Source organism: Lepidochelys olivacea (genome assembly GCF_965140295.1).
Source record: "Lepidochelys olivacea isolate rLepOli2 genome assembly, chromosome: 11".
Taxonomy (NCBI): domain Eukaryota; kingdom Metazoa; phylum Chordata; order Testudines; family Cheloniidae; genus Lepidochelys; species Lepidochelys olivacea.
In genome coordinates, this window is record NC_140421.1 from 44,926,942 (window position 1) to 44,949,821 (window position 22,880).

Genomic DNA, 22,880 nt, shown 5'->3' on the forward strand with positions numbered 1-22,880 from the left:
CTAGCAGCGCATCTCCCCCTTGCATGACGCCGGCTCCTGCCCATCCCCGCGCGGTGCGAAGCCAGCCCATGGACCGGTTTGGCCCCGCTCGCAGCGGGGAATAACTTTCCGAGGGCACGGCGTGGGCTGCAGGCAGCGTCGGCAGCGGTTACCGCGCAGGCGCAGTAACGCCCAGGCGCCAGGGCTGAAGGGACGCTGTTGGCCGGCGGCCTGGCGCTGAAGGCTGCGGACTAGTCTCGGGGTGGGCGGCTTCGCCATGGAGGAGGGCGGCGGCGGCGGCGGGTTCCGCCTGTCAGCCGAGTGCCTGGACGAGCCCCCCAACAGCCGCGTGTTCCTGGTGCTGGGGAAGGACACGGGGGAGGCGCTGATCCGGGAGCGCTTCGCCCCGTTCGGGGAGATCCAGGACATCTGGCTGGTGCGGGACAAGCGCACCCACGAGTCCCGCGGCATCGCCTTCGTCAAGTTCGCCCGCAGCTCGCAGGCCTGCCGGGCCATGGAGGAGATGCACGGCCGGAGCCTGGCGCCCGACACCAAGCCCATCAAGGTACCGGCCCAGCGCGGCCCGCCCGCCGCGCAGCCGCTTCTCCCCCTGTCCCCGTCCCCCGGCGCAGGCTGGTCCTGGGGGCAGGTGGCGACGGGGGCGCAGCGAGGCCGCGGATTCCTCCCCTTCGCGGCCTGGGTCGGCGGGGCCCGGCCCAGCGCAGCCGCCCCCGCTCCGGCCTCACGGTGCGGGCTGCCCAGGACCTGTCTGATCGGGCTGTGAGGGTGACGAGAGCCCGCCACTGGCTCTCCCCTCCCGCCGGTCCCAGCGTAGGGCCGGGCGCCACAGCATTTATAGGTGGGCAGCAGCTTTCCCTTATTCCTGTGAGTTTTCCGCACAGCGATAGGAGGGAGAGAGAAACATTTCGATAAAGGGAATTATGATCATAAAACCACAACGGGAGGCTTAGGGGAAGACCTAGTCCCTAGAACTAGTGTTTACTCTAACATACTAGATTTCAGGGTGTTCAGAAACTCTTCTTCAAAAATTTGTAAAGATTCTTGAGATTGATACAAATGAATTGAATAATAACAGAGGGTATTTTAAATCTCTGCTAAAGCAATATGCAAAGTTTTTATCAAAGTAATTTCACATTTTTATCTATGAGAGTCAGTAATGATTTGCTGTTGATGACCACTTTCAGTCTCTTGAATTGTTTTACTGTCATCTAAATGATGAGATGAGGTAAATGAGTCTAAACAGTGAGAAAAGTGGTAACGGTTCTTGTGTGACAGGACATCATCATGCGAGGAAGGATGATCTTTTAACAGCACACATGACTGAGGCCTGGTCTACACTAAAAAGTTAGGTCGATGGAAGCCGCCTTAAGTTGACCTGTTAATGTATGTTTCTACACTACCAGGTCCTTTACGCCAACCTAAGTTGCCTTTAATGTCGACTTCTGTAATCCACCTCTGCGAGAGGCGTAGCACTTAATTAGATTTTCATGGGTCAACTGCGAGGTAGTGCAGATGCAGCATTGTGTAATTTGAATTAATTGGCCTTCAGAGGGTGTCCCACAGTGCTCATCTGTGACCTCTCTGGAGATCATTCTCAACTCTGCTGCACTACAGCCAGGTACACAGGAAACAGCCCTTTCCTTGCTAAAGCCCTGGGAATTTTTGATTTCCCATTTCCTGTTTGATCATCATTGGGATCATGCCAGCCTGAGCACAGCTGATCATGGAGACTGCATGCCCCAAACATGCTCCAGCCTGGTCTGAACAGGAGATGGTGGATCTCATCGCTGTGTGGGGAGAAGAGTCTGTGTAGGCAGAGTCTGATCCAGCAGAAGAAACGCTGACATCTATGCAAAGATCGCTCGTGGAATGGGGGGGAAGGGCTACACGAGGGACACACAGCAGTGCCGTGTGAAAATAAAACTTCACCCAGCATACCAGAAGGTAAGGGAGGCAAACGGTCATTCTGGTGCTGAACCCCACACATGCCGGTTCTACAACGAGCTGCATGCAATTCTCGGGAGTGACCCTACCAGCACCCCCACAAGCAACGTGGGCACCTCACAGGTGTGTGAGTCTAGGGACAACAAGGAGGACGATATGGTAGATGAGGAGGAGGAGAATTGGAGACAGGCGAGTGATGGATCCACTCTCCCCAAGAGCCAGGAAATATTTTTAACTTGGAGCCCTGTGGGTCGCAAGACATCACGGTGACCAACCGTGACGCCATGGAAGGCACCTCTGGTGAGTATATAGTTATAATCAAAGTTCAATTAAACTTTAACGGGCACACACATTCGGCGGTTGGCAAGTTTACTGTGAGGAAAAAGCAAGGTGCTGTGGCTCTCTGCTTACAAGAGGCCGCTCCAGCTATGCAGAGAGTGGCCCCTGGAAAAGACTGTTTATGTGGACTTAGCCCGGGAATCCTACATGGATATCTCTAGGAAACTTTCATGGAGGTACTCTGCAATCCTTTGCAGAAGGTTTCTGGGCAGGGCAGTCTTATTTCTTCCACCATGATAAGACACTTTCCCACGCAACTCCTGAATTATTTCTGTTGGCATCATTGCGGTACACAGCATAGCAGCCGGGACTGCTATCATAAGGACCGGGTCTGTACCGAGATGCTTGCAGCATCTCCTTCCTTTCCGCCTCTGTTACTCTCAGGAGACCAATATCACATAGGGTCGCCTAGGGGAAACGGGGGAAGTTCTCTTTAAAAGCAGCCTTACAAGAAAAAAAGGGTATGTAGACACACACACACACGCATTCTGGATCGCCAAACCACACAGCTGCTAATGTGCCTTTACTGTGCTCGGCATGGGTCAGCATGTAGTTTAAAGTGTTTGATAGGGGACTGGGGCCCCACATGAGAGATTCTGCAGTTTGGGAGTGAAAACGTTTCCCCCCGTGCCCAGTTTGTAAACAGTTTCCTATGGTGCTATGGGGAAGGGCCATTGTTCAACTATCTACCTCTGCTCCCGACATGAGCCTGCCATAAACTTAATTAAAAGTGTGGACACCCGTGACTTGGGGGGGCCTACTCACCATGGCTGGAGCAGCAAAACGACACAGTGAACAGTTGCGGATTCTGATTATGTTATGGCTTGCGCCTAGTGTAATAAGGTGGTGGTGTTTTGTTGTTGTTGTTATATGAAAATGGCCTTGCTATAGAAACATTTTATTCATGTACAAGGGCTCCTTTATTTTTTCCCATGACTGACAGCTGGAAATGTGTCCTTCGGTGTGTCATCAACACCTGAAAGCAGACTTTCACTGATTAGAAGGAGGAGAAAGAGAACGTGGGAGGACCTGTTCACCGAGATAATGAATGTCTCTAGGACAGCTGACACAGCTGAAAGCGTGGAGGATTTCACTGTCTGAGAAGTTAGACATGGACATTGAGAGCAGGAAAGCTTCCAGTGACCAAGAGCGTGCAGCACAGCATGAGATCCTTTGGATTATGAAGGACCACACAGACATGTTGAGGCGTCTGATTGAACTGCAGGAACAGAAGCAGGAGGGTAGAGTTCCTCTGTAGACCTGATGGACAGCCAGCCAGCATCGCCTGGCAGAGAATCACCCTCCCTCAAGCGTTCCATGAGGCGTGGGTGAAAAGTCCATTACCCCGTTCACTTAACTCAGGGGAGGGTACAAGGAACAGAAGGTGCCAATTCACAGACCTTTGATGGTGTTATGTTACAGAGCTGAAAATGTTTCTCCCATTCCATTCCATTATAATCCCTTTTCCTCAAGGTTACCTTTTTTTCTGTTCTCCCTCTTTATTTATGTTTGTTAAATAAAGTAAATGAATTCGAGAAATAAATGTTCTTTTATTGAGTAGAAGCCGTGGGCTTGGGCGAAGGGTTGGCTTTACGGGGCAGTGATACATTCCAGGTAAAGGTTTGGGAAAGCACAATGCAGACAAGCAGCTCACATTACTGTGACTCATTATTGAAACAGATTTTCAAAGCCTGGCAGATACACAGATATTATGGAGCAGGCAGCTATAACCATGGGAATGTTCTCTTCAATAAGGTCCAAACTTGTTAATAAGCTTCTCCAGTGCCCTTTCAAATGACCAAAGGCACATTTAACCACCACTCTGCACTTGCTGAGCCTATAGTTGAACCGTTCCTTACTGCTGTCCAGATGGCCCGTGTATGGCTTCATGAGCCCTGGGAGCAAGGGATAGGCTGGGTCCCCCAGGATAACTGTAGCCATCTCAACGTTGTCAATGTTCATTTTGTGGTCTGGAAAGAAAGCCCTGGATTTCAGCTTTTTGAACAGACCTGATTTCCTAAAGATATGCACGTCATGAACTTTCCCAACCATCCTGCGTTGATGTTGGTGAAACGTCCCCTGTGATCCAACAGCTCTTGTAACACCATTGAAAATTATCCCTTTTGGTTTGTGTACTCTTTGGCAAGGTGATCTGGTGCCAAGCTGGGGATTTGCATGCCATCTGTTGCCCCACCGCAGCTGTGACTTCCAGCAGCAACCGTGAATTTTTTTTTCCAATGGCTTGCAGCAGGGCTGCTTGCAGGACATTGCTACGTTCTGCGTGGCGGACCCTACTTTAGCTCTGGAAATACTGCAGGAGAAGGTGCAAGGTGTTTGAGATGCTCACAGCAAGAGTGTACAACTGAGCAGGCTCCATGCTTCTGGGGTTATGGCGTATGCGTGGCAGTTTTAAGGCCCGAAAACCACTGTGGGAGGGAGCACAGTGCATCAGGGGGTGCCAACGCAATGTTTCCATTCTCCCTTGTGACGATGTTTTGGTCCCATGAGGCATTGCACAAACTTCCCAAAACACACTGCGGCAAGTTGCACTTCGGGATAGCTATCCACAATGCACTGCTTTGTACATCGATGCAGACACTGCTAGTGAGGACACACTCCATCGAGACAATGAGCATGGTGTGGCCAGGCACAATCAACTTAATTCAGAGGCTCGAGGTCAAATTAGATAAAGTCAGCTTAATTTTGTAGTGTAGACAAGCCTTGAGAGTTAAATGCTTAGGACTCTATTCCTTATTCTGCCACAGGCTGTATGGCCATAGGCAAGTCATTTAACAGCTGTGAATGAGTTTTCCCATCTCTAAAGTGAGGTTACTTTCCAACTGTTTTTTGTGTGCCTTGTGATCCTCTGAAGAGAGGTGCAATATACATGAAAAGTGTTATGACTATAATTATGACCATGAGAAGTTAGGTCTTGACCTGTGCTGAGCCCCACATAAGTGGATTCCCATTCAAGTTAGTACACACTGCAGTATCAGGGCCTTGGTATACTACTTGTTCGATTTTTTTTTTTTCTTCTTTTCTTTTCTTTAGAACCCAAGAATGGCCATATTGGGTTAGACCAATGATCCACCTAGCCCAGTATCCTGTCTTCCGACAACGGCCAATACCAGGTGCTTCAGAGGGAACGAACAGAGCAGGCTATAGTCCAGTGATCCATGTTTGTTTTTTAAACAAAATGGCTACAATCATGGATCTGCTATGAAGTAGTCCATCCTTTTACTGCAGTGTACATCAGTGCATGCTTAAAGAGCCATCTGTGCCAGTATTAATGCTGCTAATAGTAGGCCAGCCTAGGTATTCATGTTCTTCCCCCTCCACCATGCGTAGGTGCCCTTTCAAAATTTCTTGCCCTTCCAGGTCTTGTGAAGGAGGCAGGGTAGCCAGACAACACTGGTGTAACTCATTGACGAGCCAGTTACGCTGCTCCCAAGTGCTTAACTCATGACAGGCTTTTGGAAGGTGGGTTATAATGACTGAAGAATGAACCACAATTCTTCATGTGGGAGCATGTGGGTGGATCTCTCATCTGGGTCCCTGACTGTGTACAGATGTACATGTTTGCAGCAGGCAGGTCTTTTGTCAGAGTACATTTACAGTGAACGGTTTTTGGTTGTTTTTTTTTGGCCACAGGAGTAGTCAGAGAATGTAAATATAAGCACAAAGCTGTTTTGAAGACATTAAATTATTTTTCTTGACTATCTGTGTATATTTACACTTTTCTCAAGTAATTAACATTGTGTTTAACTCTGTTAGGTGTTCATTGCGCAATCCAGAGCTTCTGGAAGCCACCGCGATGTTGAAGATGAAGAGCTTACACGCATCTTTGTTATGATACCAAAGTCCTATACAGAGGAAGATCTGAGGAATAAGTTTAAGGTACTGGTTGAGTTTTAGTTATTCATCATATCTAACTGCATTTTCTCAGGTTATTTTTGACAGTAGATTAAAATGTAAATTTTTATGAACTTCAGAAATGTTGGATAAAATTGTTTTTACAATTTTTAAATCTCCTAGGTGTATGGAGACATTGAATATTGTAGCATTATTAAGAAGAAGACCACAGGAGAAAGTAAAGGTTTGGGCTATGTGAGGTATTTAAAACCATCCCAAGCTGCCCTGGCAATAGAAGAGTGTGATCGAAGTAAGACTGTGACTGATTTTTTTCCCCCACTTATTTATTATGAGAAACTGTGAACTCATTAGTGTAGGTTCAAGTATGGCAGCCTCTGGCTTCGGTTTTATTAGCAGCAAAATTATTTATGCTGTAAATGCATTGATGGCCACAGTTTGCAGAACCTAATACTGTAAACAATGCATGCAGGTAGTACTGTTAAGTTCAATGGGACTAGTCACCTGTGAAGTACTTGCAGGATCAAGGTCTTAGATTTAAAGTAATAACCATGAAAGGGCTTTGGGAATGAACTACAGTGACTTCTGTTGATGTAAAATAGCCTGACTCTAGTGCAGCACGTACATGTACGTGTACACACACACATTTTTTTATGCAGATGAACTTTTATGACTTTATCAGGGGATGCTCAAAATAAAAGGAATATATAATCACAAACACAACAGTAAAATGTATTATGACTACAGCTATTTAAGCAAAATTGCATTTGATACTAATAATAGCATGTTTTACTATTTTCAGAATATAGCACACTTAGTCTTATGATTTAACATTTGTTGCCATTAAAGTTGTTGTCTAGTGCTTAGAGCACAGGATTGACAGAACTAGAATTCCCGTGACATTGGCAATTAATTTAACCTCTCATGCCCCAGTTTCTCCCTCTGTAAAATGGGAATAATAAAATACACTTTTCTGTAGTGCTTCATGCTTCTCAGATCTGTGATGTTTTTCTTTTTATCCTTTTACACACACAGCCAAGAGGGAAGACCAATATTCAGCATAAAGCCTTTATTGAACATATTAGATGATCAGTAGTGCTGACATGGTTACTGTGGTTTCAATAAATGTTCTTCAAATCTTCCTGTGTGGGCCTTCAAAAAGCCAGAGGACAAATTTGCAAACAAATTAGTATAAACAAGGTGTGGTAAAGTTTAGTTCTGAGTGAGTTGTGGTGGACAGTGTAAAACCAGTATCTAAAAGCTGTATCATACTTTATAAAGATGGTACATGTGCCCAAAACAGTGGACTGGTATGTTTTTAATATAGTGAAATAAATAAATTGTGTAATCTTGGACTATGTAGTGCCCAATTAATCACAAATATCAATTAAGCACCTATTTTTTATCATAACTAAAATTAAGACCCACAAACACTTCATTTAATGAGACTTAAGGTTGTATCAGCACACTGTTAACAAATTTAGTATTTTTCTTTAAACCCAGGTCCATGTCCAGTGTGAGGTCAGAATGAAAGGATTTAGATGGTCTGAGACCAGACCAAATAGCTTACACAGATGTGGTGCCTAATTCAGCACAGGTCTTGGTAGGCAAAGGTAGACTGAGGCTGCATAGATGTCCAGCTACGTCTTGCCTCTCTGCCAAGTATTTCCAAGATGATCTTTGGGTGCTATACTTCTGAATGGGATAGAAATGGGTTATGTTGCTTCCAATCTTCTAATTGTATTAGTCTTCATGAGTGATGGAATAGGTTTTTTTAAAAAAAGAAACAGTAACTGATTTTTCTGGCTGTAATGTTTTTCAATACAAGGCTTAAAGAACATTTCTAGTCATAGATGTTTGAAAACTACGTGATGAAATTTGAAATATGTGGTTACTTGTTCCAGGTTACAGGGCCATTTTGGCTGAACCTAAAAGCAAACCATCTGAATCATCTGAACGTGAATATTACGGTAGTAGCAGTAGTATGAGGCAGGAGCCAATGGGGCATGACCCAGGGCCTAGAGGGAGTGTGTTTCCCTTTGGTAAGTAATAACTTTTCACGTTAACAGTGACTGGTAATTCTGGATAAGATCACACAGTAGCTGGAAAGGATGTTATGGAAATAGAGGTATATTCAGAGAAAGGCAAAATGGAGACATTTAAAATAGTAGGTCCAGGTTTTTGGTTGTTGGTTCTAACTCAGACACTTAATTTCTAGATTGTTCAGGGTTTTTTTTTTTCCCATTTGGCGTTTGCATTCGTTGTCTGAAATAAATGTCCTTTTTTTATTATAACATGACTTAGGTCCTAGAAACATTTTAGGAAAAAAAATATTGAAATGGTCAAGGTACAGCAGTATAGTGACTTGCAATGTGTGTAATGTGTCTTATTTTGGTTCTTGAGAAGGGCAGCCAGAATTTGGTAGTTTTGAAAAGAGTCAGACAAGAGTTCGAGAATCCGTTTCCAAACGCCTGTCAGTGGTATCACGACTCCCCTTCATACAAGAGCAGCTGTTCTTCCTCTTTGATCTAGTCCCAGGACTGGAGTATTGTGATGTTCAGCGAGATCCTCATACTAACCATGGTAAATAACAAAACAAAAAGAACCTCTTTCTTTTTACTGTTTTGACTCTAAAATATTTTCTCTTCCTTCTCAATACAGAATGATGTAGCCCTTTGTCAGTGGCAGATACATACATTTGGTCTTGCACTCTGTTCTCCTTCTACTTCACATCTCCTCTGAACAGACCTATTAGACTGACAAGTTACATGCTATCCCTAACTAGATCCCTGAGGGGTCCGAATATTTACAAAGTAGGGAAGCAACCCACAGCATCTCTACATTTCATACGCTCAGAAGTCAAAAATCAAATGAAAGCTGTTTCTTAATAGATTCTGCATCAGATGAGATGTTATCAAAGACGGGTAGGATTTCTGTTAAGGAAAAAAAAACATGCGTCTGCTTTGTTGAAGCCTCATCATGCCTTCAAAGTAATGTATGGCTGGTGTCTTAAAATAAGATTTTACAATTGTTAGCCCTGCAGAGCCAGTATAGCTATGGGAGAACGAGCTGGATTATATTATAATCAATACTATTGTTAACTAAATTGCTGGTACAGAATTATTAGTATTGATGATGCATGATCCAAAAGAACATAATGGCTTAAATTGCTGGTTACAAGAACTACCTCTGCTTTTAAGCTGACACATTTGATATGGAAATCATTGATACAACAAACAGGAACCCTACAGTGCCATTTTAATCACTTCTTTCAGAGAATAACTACACTTAAAAAGGAAAATATTTGTGTACAAATTAGTGGTTATACATATCTGTTAACTTCTGGAGTTTTTTATAGACATTCTATAAAGGAAGTAATATCAGATGATTTTGAGGTTCAGCTGTAAAGATTTGTTCAGTCACCCAGTTAACTCTGCTTGATATCTCATCAGAAATATGGATTTTGCTAAAGATGAGTTGGATGATGAAGTAAAAAGACTTCATTGTATTTGAGTGCTTGTGACTAATTTGGTGTCGAACCCTGCTGTGTTGTTGGAATACATTTTATTTTTAGTAGTGCTTTTGAGAATTTAAACTTACACACTTCCTACATTGTCTTGGTATGTTTCATCCATCCTTAGGGCATGCTGTGATTCAGTATACTACTGCAGCATCAGCTATATATGCCAAATACAAGCTACATGGTTTTGAATATCCTCCTGGAAATCGGCTAGGTGTAACTTTCCTTGAAGATGGGAGTGACGGATTGGAGTAAGTACCAACCCACATACGTGAAAAGCTGTAACTCTGTGTTCTGGAGAGCAATGTTTCTCTTTGAAAAGTTGTTATAACGGTAAGGGGAAAAAGGAAAAAACAAGAAAATGAAATCTATCACTGTACAACTTTGTTTATATAGTGGATGCTTCTGAAATGTAAGGTATTTCAGGGTGCTATGGTGTGCACTCACCACTACAATGCCCCCTGGTATCAGGGGCAAAGTTACAGGAATCTTCATCTCCTGTGCCCCTTGTTGGTCATCTGCTTTGTGCACAACTCAGCCCTCCAGAAGTCCAATCCCTTTCAGGAAGCAAAAGCTCAAATTAATGTCCAGAAAGACTCTCGACCAATCTGCCCTTCTCCTGGGCTGTGTCTTCTGTCTCTTCCTTAGTTACTGTGGAGTCCTCTCCAGCTTTGGCCTTGAGCACTGGCCCTTCAAAGTGTCTCCTTGAGGTAGACAAGGAAGGCGAGGTAAATATTTCTTTGAGGTGTCTATTCTCTTGCTCAGGCTTCTTCACGAGAGTCTTTGAGGTTCCTCCCTTCAGACTGAATTCTCTCCCCTTTTATGAAGCCCAAGTGTCCATTAAATTATTACCTGACGTCTCCTGTCCTGCCCCTGTGACTGGGAAGCAATTAATTAGGTAATCTGTTGTACCTGTACTGTAACTAGTTGTCTATTAACCCTTTTCCAGCCCACAGTGGGCTTTCACTGTACCACACAGAGCACAATCCTAGAGAAGACCTTTTGAGACACCAAACATTGCTGCTACTTTTCAAGAGACAGAGGGAAATTAAAAGATAAAACAGTCCTTTTATTTTAAGATGACTTGTAAAATGTGATTGAACCTTTTTTACTAGCTTATGATGTATAAAGAAATCTGAGAATGGGGTAGTGGGTTTTATATTAGAAGCAGGCTTTTGTCTACTGTTTCCTGGAAGACTCTGGGTGACACTAGAGCTAGTAGGATTTTGGCAGCGTGAGTACCAAGGAAGGGGGACCTGAGCAGATCAGGGGAAGAGAGCTGAAGATAGATAATGACCTGACCAAAACACCTGACAAAGAGTGCAAAATCATTGTTAAAGATTCAACATCATTTCTTACTCCTGAGGGCATTCTACGCCTGAAAATTCTCTGCCAAAATATTAAACATTCTGCACACAATATATTAAAATTCTGCAAATTTTATTTGTCAAATAAATGTGGAGGCTCCAGCATGGCATTGGGGAGCACAGGCCACTGGCTGCACAGAGGTGGGAGATCATTGTGTAGCTCACCACGCGGGACACCGACCTCGGCGGTGAGGCTGTACCCAACCCTGACACAGTGCAAGGACCATGCCTGCCTTAGAAACACCCTATGGCCCATCCCCTCCATGCCAGATGTGGCCAGGCAGGCTCAGCAAGACAGGATCCAGGTGTGGAGGGGGTTCAGTATGGGGGGATCCAGGTGTGGGTTCAGAGGGTTCTGTGTGGGAAATTTGGGTGCGGGCAGCTCAGTGGGGGATCCAGGTATAGGGGGATCTGGCTGCACAGGGACTTGTTGCGGGTTATGGGTACCACAGTAATGGGACTCTGCAGGGAGGTCCAGGTGAAGGTGGTTGTGGGTCTGGGTGTGGTGCGGGGTAAAGTTCGGCAGGGGCAGTCTGGTGTGTCGGATGCTGTGGGAGCGGGGCTCAATGGGGAACCAGGTGCAGCTGGTTGTGGCTCGGTGAGGTGGGGATCCGGGTGCAGGTGGCTTGTCAGGGTGGTCCAGATTCATGGGGAGTGGGGCTCATCGGGGGGCTTCTGAGTGCGAGGGGAGTGAGGCTTGGTGAGATATGAAGGGGGGCCTGGATGCACGGGAGTGGATGGGGGAGCAGCTCCCTATACAGGTATCCCTCCCCCTTCAGCTGAGGTGCGATGGGTGCAGGAAGAGTATGTGTGTGAGTTTGCAGAACTTCCTGCAGCTGGGGGAGAAATTGTGGGGTGGGTCTGAACTGGCCCCGGATGCCATGCAGGGGAAGAGGAAGTCCTGTCTTTCCCCAGCCAAACTGGAACTAGCAGCTGATCCTGGCACAGGATAGAAGCCACCAGCCAGGTCCTCCCCAGTCCTGCCCCATAGTGATTTACCTCTCTGCCAGCTTCCCTGGGCACCTGAAACATACTGCTGGGAAGCATAGCATGACTGCTCTTGTGGCTTCCCTTTGCTTCCCCGTCAGAAAGTCACTTTCTGCAGGGAAGCAAAGAAATCTGCAGGGAACATAAATTCTGTGCATGTGCACTAGTGGTGCATAATTCCCCCAGGAGTAATTTCTTGCTCAGTTAAGTGATAGGGGAGCTATTTTTTGCTCAAATTCTTCTAGCAGACTTTCAGCCAAACCTGGGAGGGCAGTGATTTAATACTCTTGATATTTATAAGGTTAAAAAAAGTAGAATAAAAATTGTTTATGTATCATAAGAAGCAAGAAAACTAAACCCCCAAAATAAGCATAGCCCAGTATTTTTTCCTCTGCATGTCCTCTTTAAGAGAAAATACATAACTTGCGTGTGTGGAAGTGCATATAGTGTGAGCCAGCAGGCCATACTGTAAAGCCATTCTAACGCTTCTGTTAATGCCTAATTCCAAGAGTCGCACAACTGTAAAATGTGAAGAGATTTGCCTCATTCCAGCTTTGCAAAATGTAAAAACTTGCTAGTCCAAGCAAAACATTTAATTGTCTTACCTTCACTATAAAGATGGATAAGAAAATTATAGGGAAGAAATAACGTTTCCAGTAAACTAATTTTTACTTCTCTCAGGCAGCGTAAAGAGCTGAGTTTAACTCCATGAGCTGGGTGTGTATATTCTGTCTATTAAAGCAACAGTGATAACTGAAAGGCTGTGTTATCAGAAAAGAGTATAGAACATTGGGCTACAGGTATCTCAGTGTATTCTGGATTTAACAAGAGTACTGACATAAATTTGCAACAATTTACTTATTCCTGGATGTTCTCAGCACATATCAAGGAAGACTGAATAGATATTTTCTTGATCAGTTCTTTCTCTGAAAATTTTGATTTTAAACAAATTGTCATGTTGATTTCTTAAGATTATAGTAATGTTACTTTTTGCTGTAAAGACAGAGTCTATGATTACTTTTGCTTGCAGCCACATCAGAAAAATGGCAACACAGCTGGTGACTTCACAAGTGTCATCAATGGTGTCACATAATAATCTAGTTGGTCAGCAATATACATCTTCTGTAAGTAACTACACTCTATACCTTTGTTGTTTCTCCTCAATTGTTGCAGAACCTTGAAATGTGCAATAAGCAGGTGTGTCCCATCTTTTTTCTCTTACCCTTCTGACTGCTTTAGGAGCTGATTTTGTTGGTTTGTTTGTTGGTTGGTTGGTTGTGTGGTGGGTTGACTTGTGCTTTTCTGTACTCTTTTTAAAGGTTATATGATCTTAACTGGATTTATTGCCCAGGGAAAATACTGTCAGGGAGGTAGTCAAGAAAAACATATAAGTTAATTGTGTGGCTGTCAGAGAGCCCATATGTAATCCAGGATTTTAGTGTCCTAAAACAGTAACAGAGTCCTAAATCAGATAAAATTGAATTTTTCACTTGATTTTCATGTTACCTTTTTCATTACATTTTATTTTTGTTTCAGCAGCCGTACAGTGGAAGTTCTAGCTCTCAGTTGTCTCAGCCCCAAACAGATGCTGTACTTCCATCACGCAAAAAAAAAGTTCCTCCTGAGACTTCTGTGAAGGAAAGGCTTTTCATAGTGTTTTATCCTCATCCCTTACCTGTAAATGTGTTGGAGGATGTATTCTGGTAAGGTACCATTTAGTGATTAAAATAACTTCAATAGTAGAATAAATTTTGAAAAATTTAGAATAAACGCTGAAGTCAAACCAGGTCACAATCATGAAAATCCAAAAAGACAGCCCACAGCAAATACAAGTGATCAACTGATAAATTAAACAGTAAAAAGTCACCAGGAGCAGATGGTATTCACCAAAGAATTCTTTGGGAACTTGTATATGAAATTGCAGAACTACTAACTGTGGTATGTAACCTATCACTTAAGTCAATTTCTGTACCAGATGACTTAAGGATAGTTAATGTAATGCCAGTTTTTAAAAAAAGACTCCAGAGGTGATGCTTGCAATTACAGTCTGGTAAATCTAACTTTAGTACCTCGCAAATTGGTTGAAACTATAGTAAAGAACAGTATTATCAGACACACAGATGAACAACATTTGTTGCAGAAAAGTCAACATGGCTTTTGTAAAGGGAAATCATGCCTCACCAATCCTTTTTAGAATTCTTTGAGGGGGGTCAACAGACATGGACAAGGGTGATCCAGTTGATATAGTGTAAATTGGACTTTCAGAAAGTCTTTCACAAGGTCCTTCATGAAAAACTTTTAAGCAAAGTAAATAGTTGTGGAACAAGAGGGAAGGTCCTCTCGTGGGTCAAAAACTGGCTAAAATACAGGAAACAAAGGGTCGAAAGAAATTATCACAGTGAAAAGCAGGATCTGTAGTGGGGATCTGTAGTGGGGCCAGTACTGTTCAGCATATTCATAAATGATCTGTAAAAAGGAGTAAACAGGTGGCAAAGTTTGCAGATGATGCTAAGTTACTCAAGATAGTTAAGTCCAAAGCTGGCATTGAAGATTTACAAAGGGATCTCACAAAACTGGGTGATTGGGAAACAAAATGACAGATGAAATTCAGTGTTGATAAATGCAATGTTGTGCACGTTGGAAAACATAATCCCAACTATACATACAAAATGATGGTGTCTAAATTAGCTGTTACCACTCAAGAAAGACATTTTGGAGTCCTTGTGGATAATTCTCTGAAAATATCTGCTCAATATGCAGTGGCAGTCAAAAAAAAGTTAACAATGTTAGGAACCATTAGGAAAGGCATAATAAATATCATAATACCACTATATGTATCCATGGTATGCCCACACCTTGAATACTGTGTGCTGTTCTCGTCACGCCATCTCAAAAAAGATATTAGGATTTGAGAAGGTACAGAGAAGAGCAACAACAAGGATATGGGATATTGAACAGCTTCCGTATGAGGAGAGGTTAAAAAGACTGAGACTTTTTTCCAAGCTGAAAAGAGGACTAAGAGGGGATACGATAGAGGCCTATAAAATCTTGAATGGTATGGAGAAAGTGAATAAGGAAGTGTTTTTTACTGCTTCACATAACACAAGAATCAGGGTCACCCAACGTAATTAGTAAGCAGCAGCTTTAAAACAAAAGGAAGTACTTCACATAACACACAGTCAAGCTGTGGCACTTGTTGTCAGGGCGGTTGTGAAGGCCAAAACTCTTTTTTTGAACCCCATTATAACTAGATAAGTTCATGGAGGATAGGTCCATCAATGACTATTAGCCAGGATGGTCAGGGATGCAACCCCATTCTCTAAGTGTCATTAGCCTCTGATTGCCAGATGCTGAGACTGGATGACGTGGGATGGCTATCTTGATGATTGCCCTGTTCTGTTAATTCCCTCTGAAGCATCTGGCATTGGCCACTGTTGGGAGACAGGTGGCAAAGTTTGCAGATGATACAAAATTACTCAAGATAGTTAAGTCCATTGGTCTGACTCACTATGGACGTTCTTATGTTGAATAAATTATGGTCCGTTTCCAAACAAATGTCAATATTGTGCTGCCAGTTATTAAACCTGATGTGCAGATAACCCTGAAATCAAGTTATCAATTTCATACACTTTATTTGCAGAAAACTTTAGTACTTCATGCTCTTATGGTACCACATATCTATTTCAGCTTGAAATTTTAACTGATTATTAATTGAGAGATTGTGGGAAACCTGCATAACAATGTAGATTCAGGAAGTTGCTTCTGGTATAATTAAAACCTGACCTGAAGTAATGTAATCTTATTTGTGCTACTGGCCTGCCTCCAAAAGTCATTTGAGGGTACCCAACATATTAGAATCAAAGACTTGGGAGATAATTTTTGCCCATTTCACCTTTTTAAAACTTGTTTTAGAGTTGCTCTACCAACTTCGTTGGATTATTTTGTGTGTTTTAAGGGACATGGCAACGTTCCCCCATTCTAATATCTGCCAGCTCCATTGGCGTAACTGAGGGACAGCTCTTTTTGAAAGTCAAACCACTTTTAAAAACAGACAAACAGAAAAGCCTAGTGCCAGTTTGTGTAGAATTTGAAACATACCTACTTGGGCTGCTGGACTATCTTAGTCAGAGTCTGAAGGGAAAGGAAACTATTCTTCATGGTCTTTGCATCCTATATTACAACCTAACAAAGAGTATATTACATACAAGTGCATTTTGTCTTTTCTCTCTCTGCCTCAACCCATGCCTTGGAGCCTGCAGGTGACTTGGGAAAGTAGGACTTCCTATGATAAGTTTTTAATATTTATTTTTAAGGCATTTTACTGAGGTCTTCTCAAATGTAAATTACAAGTGAACAAATATAGTCCACTCATATAGGACATAAGTAAACTAGCCCACGGGCCTCCTTTCTGAAGTTGTCGGAAGGACCACCATGTACCAAGTGTCCCTTCCACACCACCTATAGTGATCATGATGTCGATCAGGGTTACTTTTTTTTTTTCTTTTTTAAATGTGGGTAAAGCACTGATATGGTGTGATTTTTATTGTGGGAATGCTTAGAGAATGTGGCCTAACAATTATTTCCTATTTCTTGAGGCATCTGCCAGGACTATTCAAAGGGAGGAAAAGTACAGATGGGGGAAGGGCAACACAAAATCAGATATCACGTGTTCAGGAATAAAACTTACTGTCATTGTCAAATTATCTTGCAGAAGATATTGTATTGGTAGGCTGTAGTGCTGCAGCTGCATTTACAAATTGTAAATATTATGGAACTTGTATTTCAGTCCTATTTTTTATTTTTTTTATATTTTTTAGTCGGTTTGGACATCTTATAGAAGTTTACCTTGTGACAGGAAAAAATGTGGGCTATGCTAAGTTTGCAGACAGAACAAGTGCTAGCGATGCCATAACTTCATTACATGGCAAGATTGTGAATGGTGTCCGGCTTAAAGTAATGTTGGCAGATTCACCTGCAGAAGAATCTAACAAACGTCAAAGAACTTACTGACCCAATGGGTAAGTACTTTGTCTGGATGTAAACTAAAATTCAACTAGTTTAAATGGTAGGTCCTCTGTTGTTTTTTGGTAACAATATTTCAATTATAACCTCAGTTTTTAAGAAATTTATAATTATCTTTAAAAACTTGCTTCGTGATAAATTTGGAATGTAAGATCCCTGCCCAAAAGCATATTTTTAATTTTTAGTAGGTATTTTTTTAAATGAAACTTATTTTAAGTTTATTTTTAAAAATATACAGTTAAACATAAACCAGTTGATCAATATCAGTTTGGACAACCGTATGAAAATGATTAACCTATGTACTTATAATGTATCAATGCTGAACATTTTAAAGAGGGGAAAATATAGAAAAATAAAGAATATGATTGAGATCAGTCTCTGTATCATTCTTTCGCTAAAGAACACCACCTGTCACAATGGTGGTAGGTAAGGACAAAGATCTGAGGTCTGAGAAAAGAGAAGAAATAGAGGAAAGAAGTGGAAAGTAAAGTGGATCTTAGAAGGAGAAGGAAGGAAGCTAAGTGAGAACCCAAAGGTGTCTGGGCCATCTAGGGGAAATCCATAGTGTAAATGTGTCTTACAGTATTTCCCAGAAAAGGGAGAATGAAAGAAACTTTTTAAAAGCGCCTAATTGACTTAGGGCACAAGTCCTATTGAAAATTGATGGAACTTGTGCTCCAAAATCATTTAGGTATTTTTTTGAAAATCCTACCCAGTAGGTCTAGGTTATTTCTCCTGGTAAGGAGTGGAAAGGAATTTCTCCATATGTGCATCTGTGAAAACCAAAATTGTGTGTGTTCCACTATCATTTGGTGAGATATAGATAAGATAAAGACTATGAAGGCTCTTCCTACCTTCGGGGGAGGTGGGGAGGGATGGGTTGTCATCAGTAAGACCATGGAAGTAAAGTTTAGCTGTGGGATAATGGGCATCTGAGTGCTCCTGCAGTGTACGTAAAATGGTAATTCCATTTAGGAAAGATCTTCTGCAAGACCAAAGAATGAGACTGGAAAACAGGTGATGAGTTGCACATCGTGAGAGGTCTGTCACTCTAGATTCTATAGCACATCAGCCAGAATACTATTTAAAATTATGAATTCCTATTATGAATTAAGCAAAGGTAAGACAATGAGATGCTAATTCATTTCCATACTTAATTGCACATCAAATTGTCAAATTACTCATGCCACTTATATCTGGAGTTGAAGGAGTGGAGTGTGATAGCTAGTATTCGACTGTAGCTAATACACGCTGGCAAAGTGCCAGTGATCATTGGTCTTCAACTTGCATGTCTCAGGTAGGGAGGTAAGTATTGGGTGCCTCTGAATAAGGGTTTAATAGGGATATGGGGTTGCTTGGAGTTAAAACAAGGCAAGGGTATAATAAATCTACTTTACTTAGGTCAAATGGTTTTACATTGTGACTATTAGCGGTTATTACTGAAGCTTTTTATTCCATTCCTCAGGCAGAGATTGCTCCATAAAGAGAAGTTTGGGGCTTAAAACCATCTGTCTTTCAGGAAAGATCCTTTTTGATGGAGCTTGGCAGAGCTAAGAAGGGTATAGTCTAAGGGTACGTCTTCACTATCCGCCAGATTGGCGGGTAGTGATCAATCTATTGGGGATCAATTTATCGCGTCTCATCTAGACGTGATAAATCAATCCCCGAATTGATGCCTGTACTCCACCTCGGCAGGAGGAGTAAGCGGAGTCGACGGGGGAGCCGCCGCACTCAACTCGCCGCCGTGAGGGCGGCCAGGTAAGTCGAACTAAGATACTTCGACTTCAGCTACGCGAATAGCATAGCTGAAGTTGTGTATCTTAGTTTGAAATTACCCCCTAGTGTAGCCTAGGCCTTAGTGTCACAGGTGAGGTCAGGGTCCTGTCATTAACCAAAGAGTGCTATGCATCTTTTTGGTCAGGATTCCTCTCCATGTACAATAAGTAGTACTGTTGAAGATCCAGTTGGTGTAGTCCTCCTTCCATTTTGTGAAGATCTTTTAAGGAGTCCAAGAGAGAATCTTTGAGGGTTTTCAAGTGAAGTGAACTTAAAATATAAGAGTTGTGCTGAGCTAAGCTAATGGTGTCTAGGAGCAGCAGCATTCATTTCAGGGGTCCGGTTCTGGCTGTGCAGGACAACATTTTTTCCTGTGACTTTATCTAGTGACTATGTTGGATATGCTTGCTGCCTCTTATTATTGGGGTGTAAATTTTGTTCAGATCTGGAATGAGAGAGAGAACCAAAATAACTGTAGAGTCAGAGCAAGGTTTTTGGAGGCAATGGGCAAAGATACACTCCAGTGCTGCTTAGGAGCGGAACAGCCTTTTATTTCAGTTTGCTTCCTAAAAAGTTTTCATATGTTCTCTGAAGGAAATCTACATTTCATAAACCATGTGTAGCTGGGGTGCACAATGTTGAAGAGAGTATTGAGCCTTGGGTCTAGGCTTTCTAATGCTGTCCTTCCACTTCAAAGCATAAAATTAAAACCTTTCCTCCACTACAGAAGAATCTGATAAATATTCATAATAATCAAGAATGGCCAGTAATGTTAATGTAAACTATACAGTGCAGTAGCAAGTCTGTTAATATAGCATGAAACATATGAGAGATAAGGACAAACTAGTTTTTGAAAGCCTGACTGCATTGTAGATGTTCCACTTAAGTTTCGCAATGGCCTTTTAAAATTAACAACAGTTTGTTTTTTTTTAATCTGATTTTGGAATATATTTTTGTCTCAAAATGTGGTTATAGTAAGTGGCTAAGCAGCATTGTGAAGTTCCATGTTTCTCCACTGATTCCATGTCAAAGATTGCTCAGTTTGTAAACAAAAAGATATTTTGTTCAAACTTTTAGCACTGCAAACTCATCCTGGAGATCTGAGCCATTTCTTACACATGTAAAATATTACAAGCAAAGTTGGAGTTCACAGATGTAAAAGAGCATAATGTGGTGACACACAAGGACAAAAGGGAACCAAGTGCAGTTCTTACAACAGAAAAAGTTGAAACTAACCAGCGAGCTAAAAAGCAGTTTTGTGTAACTGTGGTCTGCCTCGCGTCATTCCCCATTTTTCCTTTTTCTTTTCCTTCTCCCACAGTAAATCTGAAAAGCAGCCGTGGTGCATCTCCAGCAGGGTGCAGCACACAAAAATAGTGTCTCCCGTTTTGAGCTGCTGCTGTAGGAATGCTAGCACTGGTGCTTCAAAAGGAACGACCTTTCAGTAGTATTGTGGCACACTGAAAGCACGTTTTGTAAAACATAACATTTTACTCCTACCGGTGACCAAATGTAGACAGGCTTTGCTTTTTTTTCCCACAATGTATGCATGATTATGACTTCTGTCCCTATGGTTAAATTATCTTTCTAAATTGTGGTTTACTAATCCGTAACTTCTTAGATCTTCTTTATCTGGGGTAATTTATTCCAGAGGTCTAAGGATTAAATGTTCTAATACATTAAATATGGTCACTGTTTTTCCCTCTTCCCCCCCCCCCCCCCCCGCCCAGAAATTAGTTGTTTGTTTTCTTAAAACAGGAGATATAAAACATTTAAACTGATATGCCTCTCGCATTGCATTTCCAGTGTTCGGTAACTCTAGCTTCTAATACTTTGTTTTTGAGCAGCAGCTATAGATTTTCCTAAAATGTTGAACTTCTGGCATGCAGGTTTAGGAATCTGGCTAAAATAGGCATCCAAGGTACAACTTGAGTGTTTCTTTCGCAGTTTGTGTAAAAGTGTAAAACTTTTTTTATTAAAAAAGATATATGGATGTATATTGAAAAATTTTTTTGGTTTATTTAACTTTGTTTAGCACACTAGCATAGATGTTATAAGAAGATGCTGCATATCTGTGCAAGTGCCTGTTCTTCTGAAAAGAAATTTCCAGTTTTGCAAAAGTAATGGTGTTGTTTATATATCTCCACTGAAGAACTGAGATGGTTGTCTTTCGATGAGGACTGCCATTTTAATGACTTTTCCCATTAGAAAACGTTGGAAAAAGGTTGAACTCTGAAATTTTCCATGAACTTTGAAATGGATTGAATTCCAGTGCTTTAAAATAGAAAGATGTTTCTTTTTCTTACTTTGCGTCATGAAATTATCAAGATAATGGCTTGTTGTGTAATTGATCCCTCTTATGAGTGATTTATACCTTTTGTAATTAATGTTTAGAGTATCTTTTAGGTGATGGTGAAGTTTTCCTTTGAGTCGCTGTATGTTGACCTTTGTAGGGAAAGATTGGAGTTAACTTTAGCATAATTTTGCACACAGAAAATAAATAGGAGTGCCATTAACTATTTTTCCATAGGGCAACTGAGCAGGAGGGTTAAAACAGATATTACAGGGGTTACAAAAACATGGTGGAATAGCACTCATGACTGGAATATAGCTATTGAATGGTATGTACTGTTTAGGAACGATTGGAATAAAGGTAAAAGTGGTGCGGTAGTGTTGTACATCAATGAAGCAGTAAACTAAAGAAATACAAAGTGGTAGTATGGACAAAACAGAGCTTGTTTTGGGTCCAAATCACTTTGGGGAAGAATTGTATTGGGATTGTGCTAGGGGTCTGCTATAGACCCCCAGGGTCAGATTCCTGGGGTCTTACAGTATAAGCAATCAAATATGTTCAAAAATAGAGACGCACATTATTAAAGAACTAGAACATAATTTAATTCACAAGATAATACACAGTATGTTTCAGAAAAAATGCTTGCTTTCACACAGAATTTGTTAGAGAACCAGGGAATCCTACATAGAGTATTAGCTTCTTTACATATTTTAATTATAGACTTGCTTTTATGTGTGGGTTGGAGTGCCATTATAAGAAATACCTTTATTATAACGTGTATTTTTAAATAAATATAGGTATTTTATCTTTGACACTATCTTCATACTTGTGTTCTTTCTACAGCGCAGAGACTAAATAATGACATGACCCTCAGCTGACTGACTGAAAACATGACTAGACATGGTTCCTGTGGACAGTGACAGCTTTTTGTACTGTTAGCTGATGTTTGTGGAAAAAAACACTTTATTTTTAAAAAACCCAAAATACAGAATATAGTTTAAATCCACAATTAGCCAACGTTTTTAATTGTAAACTGATAGTTGTTGTAGCAGTCTGTCATTCTGTATTAGAGAAATAAATTTTTTTGTTTAAATCATGCCTCTAACATGAGCATTTTAAAGATGGGGGGGAAAAATAAAGGAGGCAACATTAATGGTTTCAGTGGTTAATTGCTAGTGCCTCAGACTGTACATACTGAAGAGTAATTGAAAATGCAGACATTAACACACTCAAAGTAGGATGAGAATTAAAAATATGGGGGGGGTTGTTTTTTTTAAATGGTGCAGAATATTTCAAAGATTGCTACCAGTTTCTGTCAAGATTGAGCCTGGTCCAGACAGCCCCAGATTCAGGAAAGCTTTGCACTTGAGGGAGGAGACTTAAGCACTTGCTTGAGTGCTTTCCTTTGTTAGGGCCAAGAGTATGAAATGCTGATTTATTGTTGTCTAGTGTTCAGGGCACTAGACTGGGAGTCAGATGTGGGTAATTGAAACTTATCCATTGCCCATTTTAGTACTGGTAGCTGTGATCATTAATATCATAGTTTTTTTTTTTAAGTGCATTATTTAACTATGAAATATATACCATCTGAACAACTGTAGTCACTCCTTTTTCAAAGAACTATAATGGTTTATTAAGCAACCCACTATTCCAGTTGGGGCCGCTGCTGAAATATTGAGTAAAGATAGCTCAAATAAGTATTTGCACATGTATCTACATGTGACGACTCTCATACACATCCAGTGGTAATATTTGTTAAAGG

The 22,880-nt window shown here is 41.6% G+C and overlaps 1 protein-coding gene across 5 annotated transcripts; it reads left to right on the forward strand.

The window, feature by feature from the left end:
- Positions 1 to 256: 256 nt before the first annotated feature.
- Positions 257 to 22,211, forward strand: RBM45 (RNA binding motif protein 45; the record flags this gene model as incomplete). 5 transcript variants are annotated; one of them, XM_084643062.1, is made up of 10 exons in its annotated part: positions 257 to 544; positions 6,058 to 6,180; positions 6,319 to 6,445; positions 8,058 to 8,195; positions 8,557 to 8,736; positions 9,795 to 9,924; positions 13,058 to 13,151; positions 13,564 to 13,730; positions 16,845 to 17,045; positions 21,962 to 22,211. In XM_084643062.1, 9 exons carry the CDS (start codon positions 257 to 259, stop codon positions 17,035 to 17,037), a joined length of 1,440 nt encoding a protein of 479 aa, XP_084499188.1. In that variant the 3' UTR covers positions 17,038 to 17,045; positions 21,962 to 22,211. The 5 variants fall into 5 exon arrangements, with proteins under 5 accessions (XP_084499188.1, XP_084499192.1, XP_084499191.1 ...); XM_084643066.1 differs by having other exon boundaries at positions 13,567 to 13,730; XM_084643065.1 differs by having other exon boundaries at positions 8,560 to 8,736.
- Positions 22,212 to 22,880: the final 669 nt, after the last annotated feature.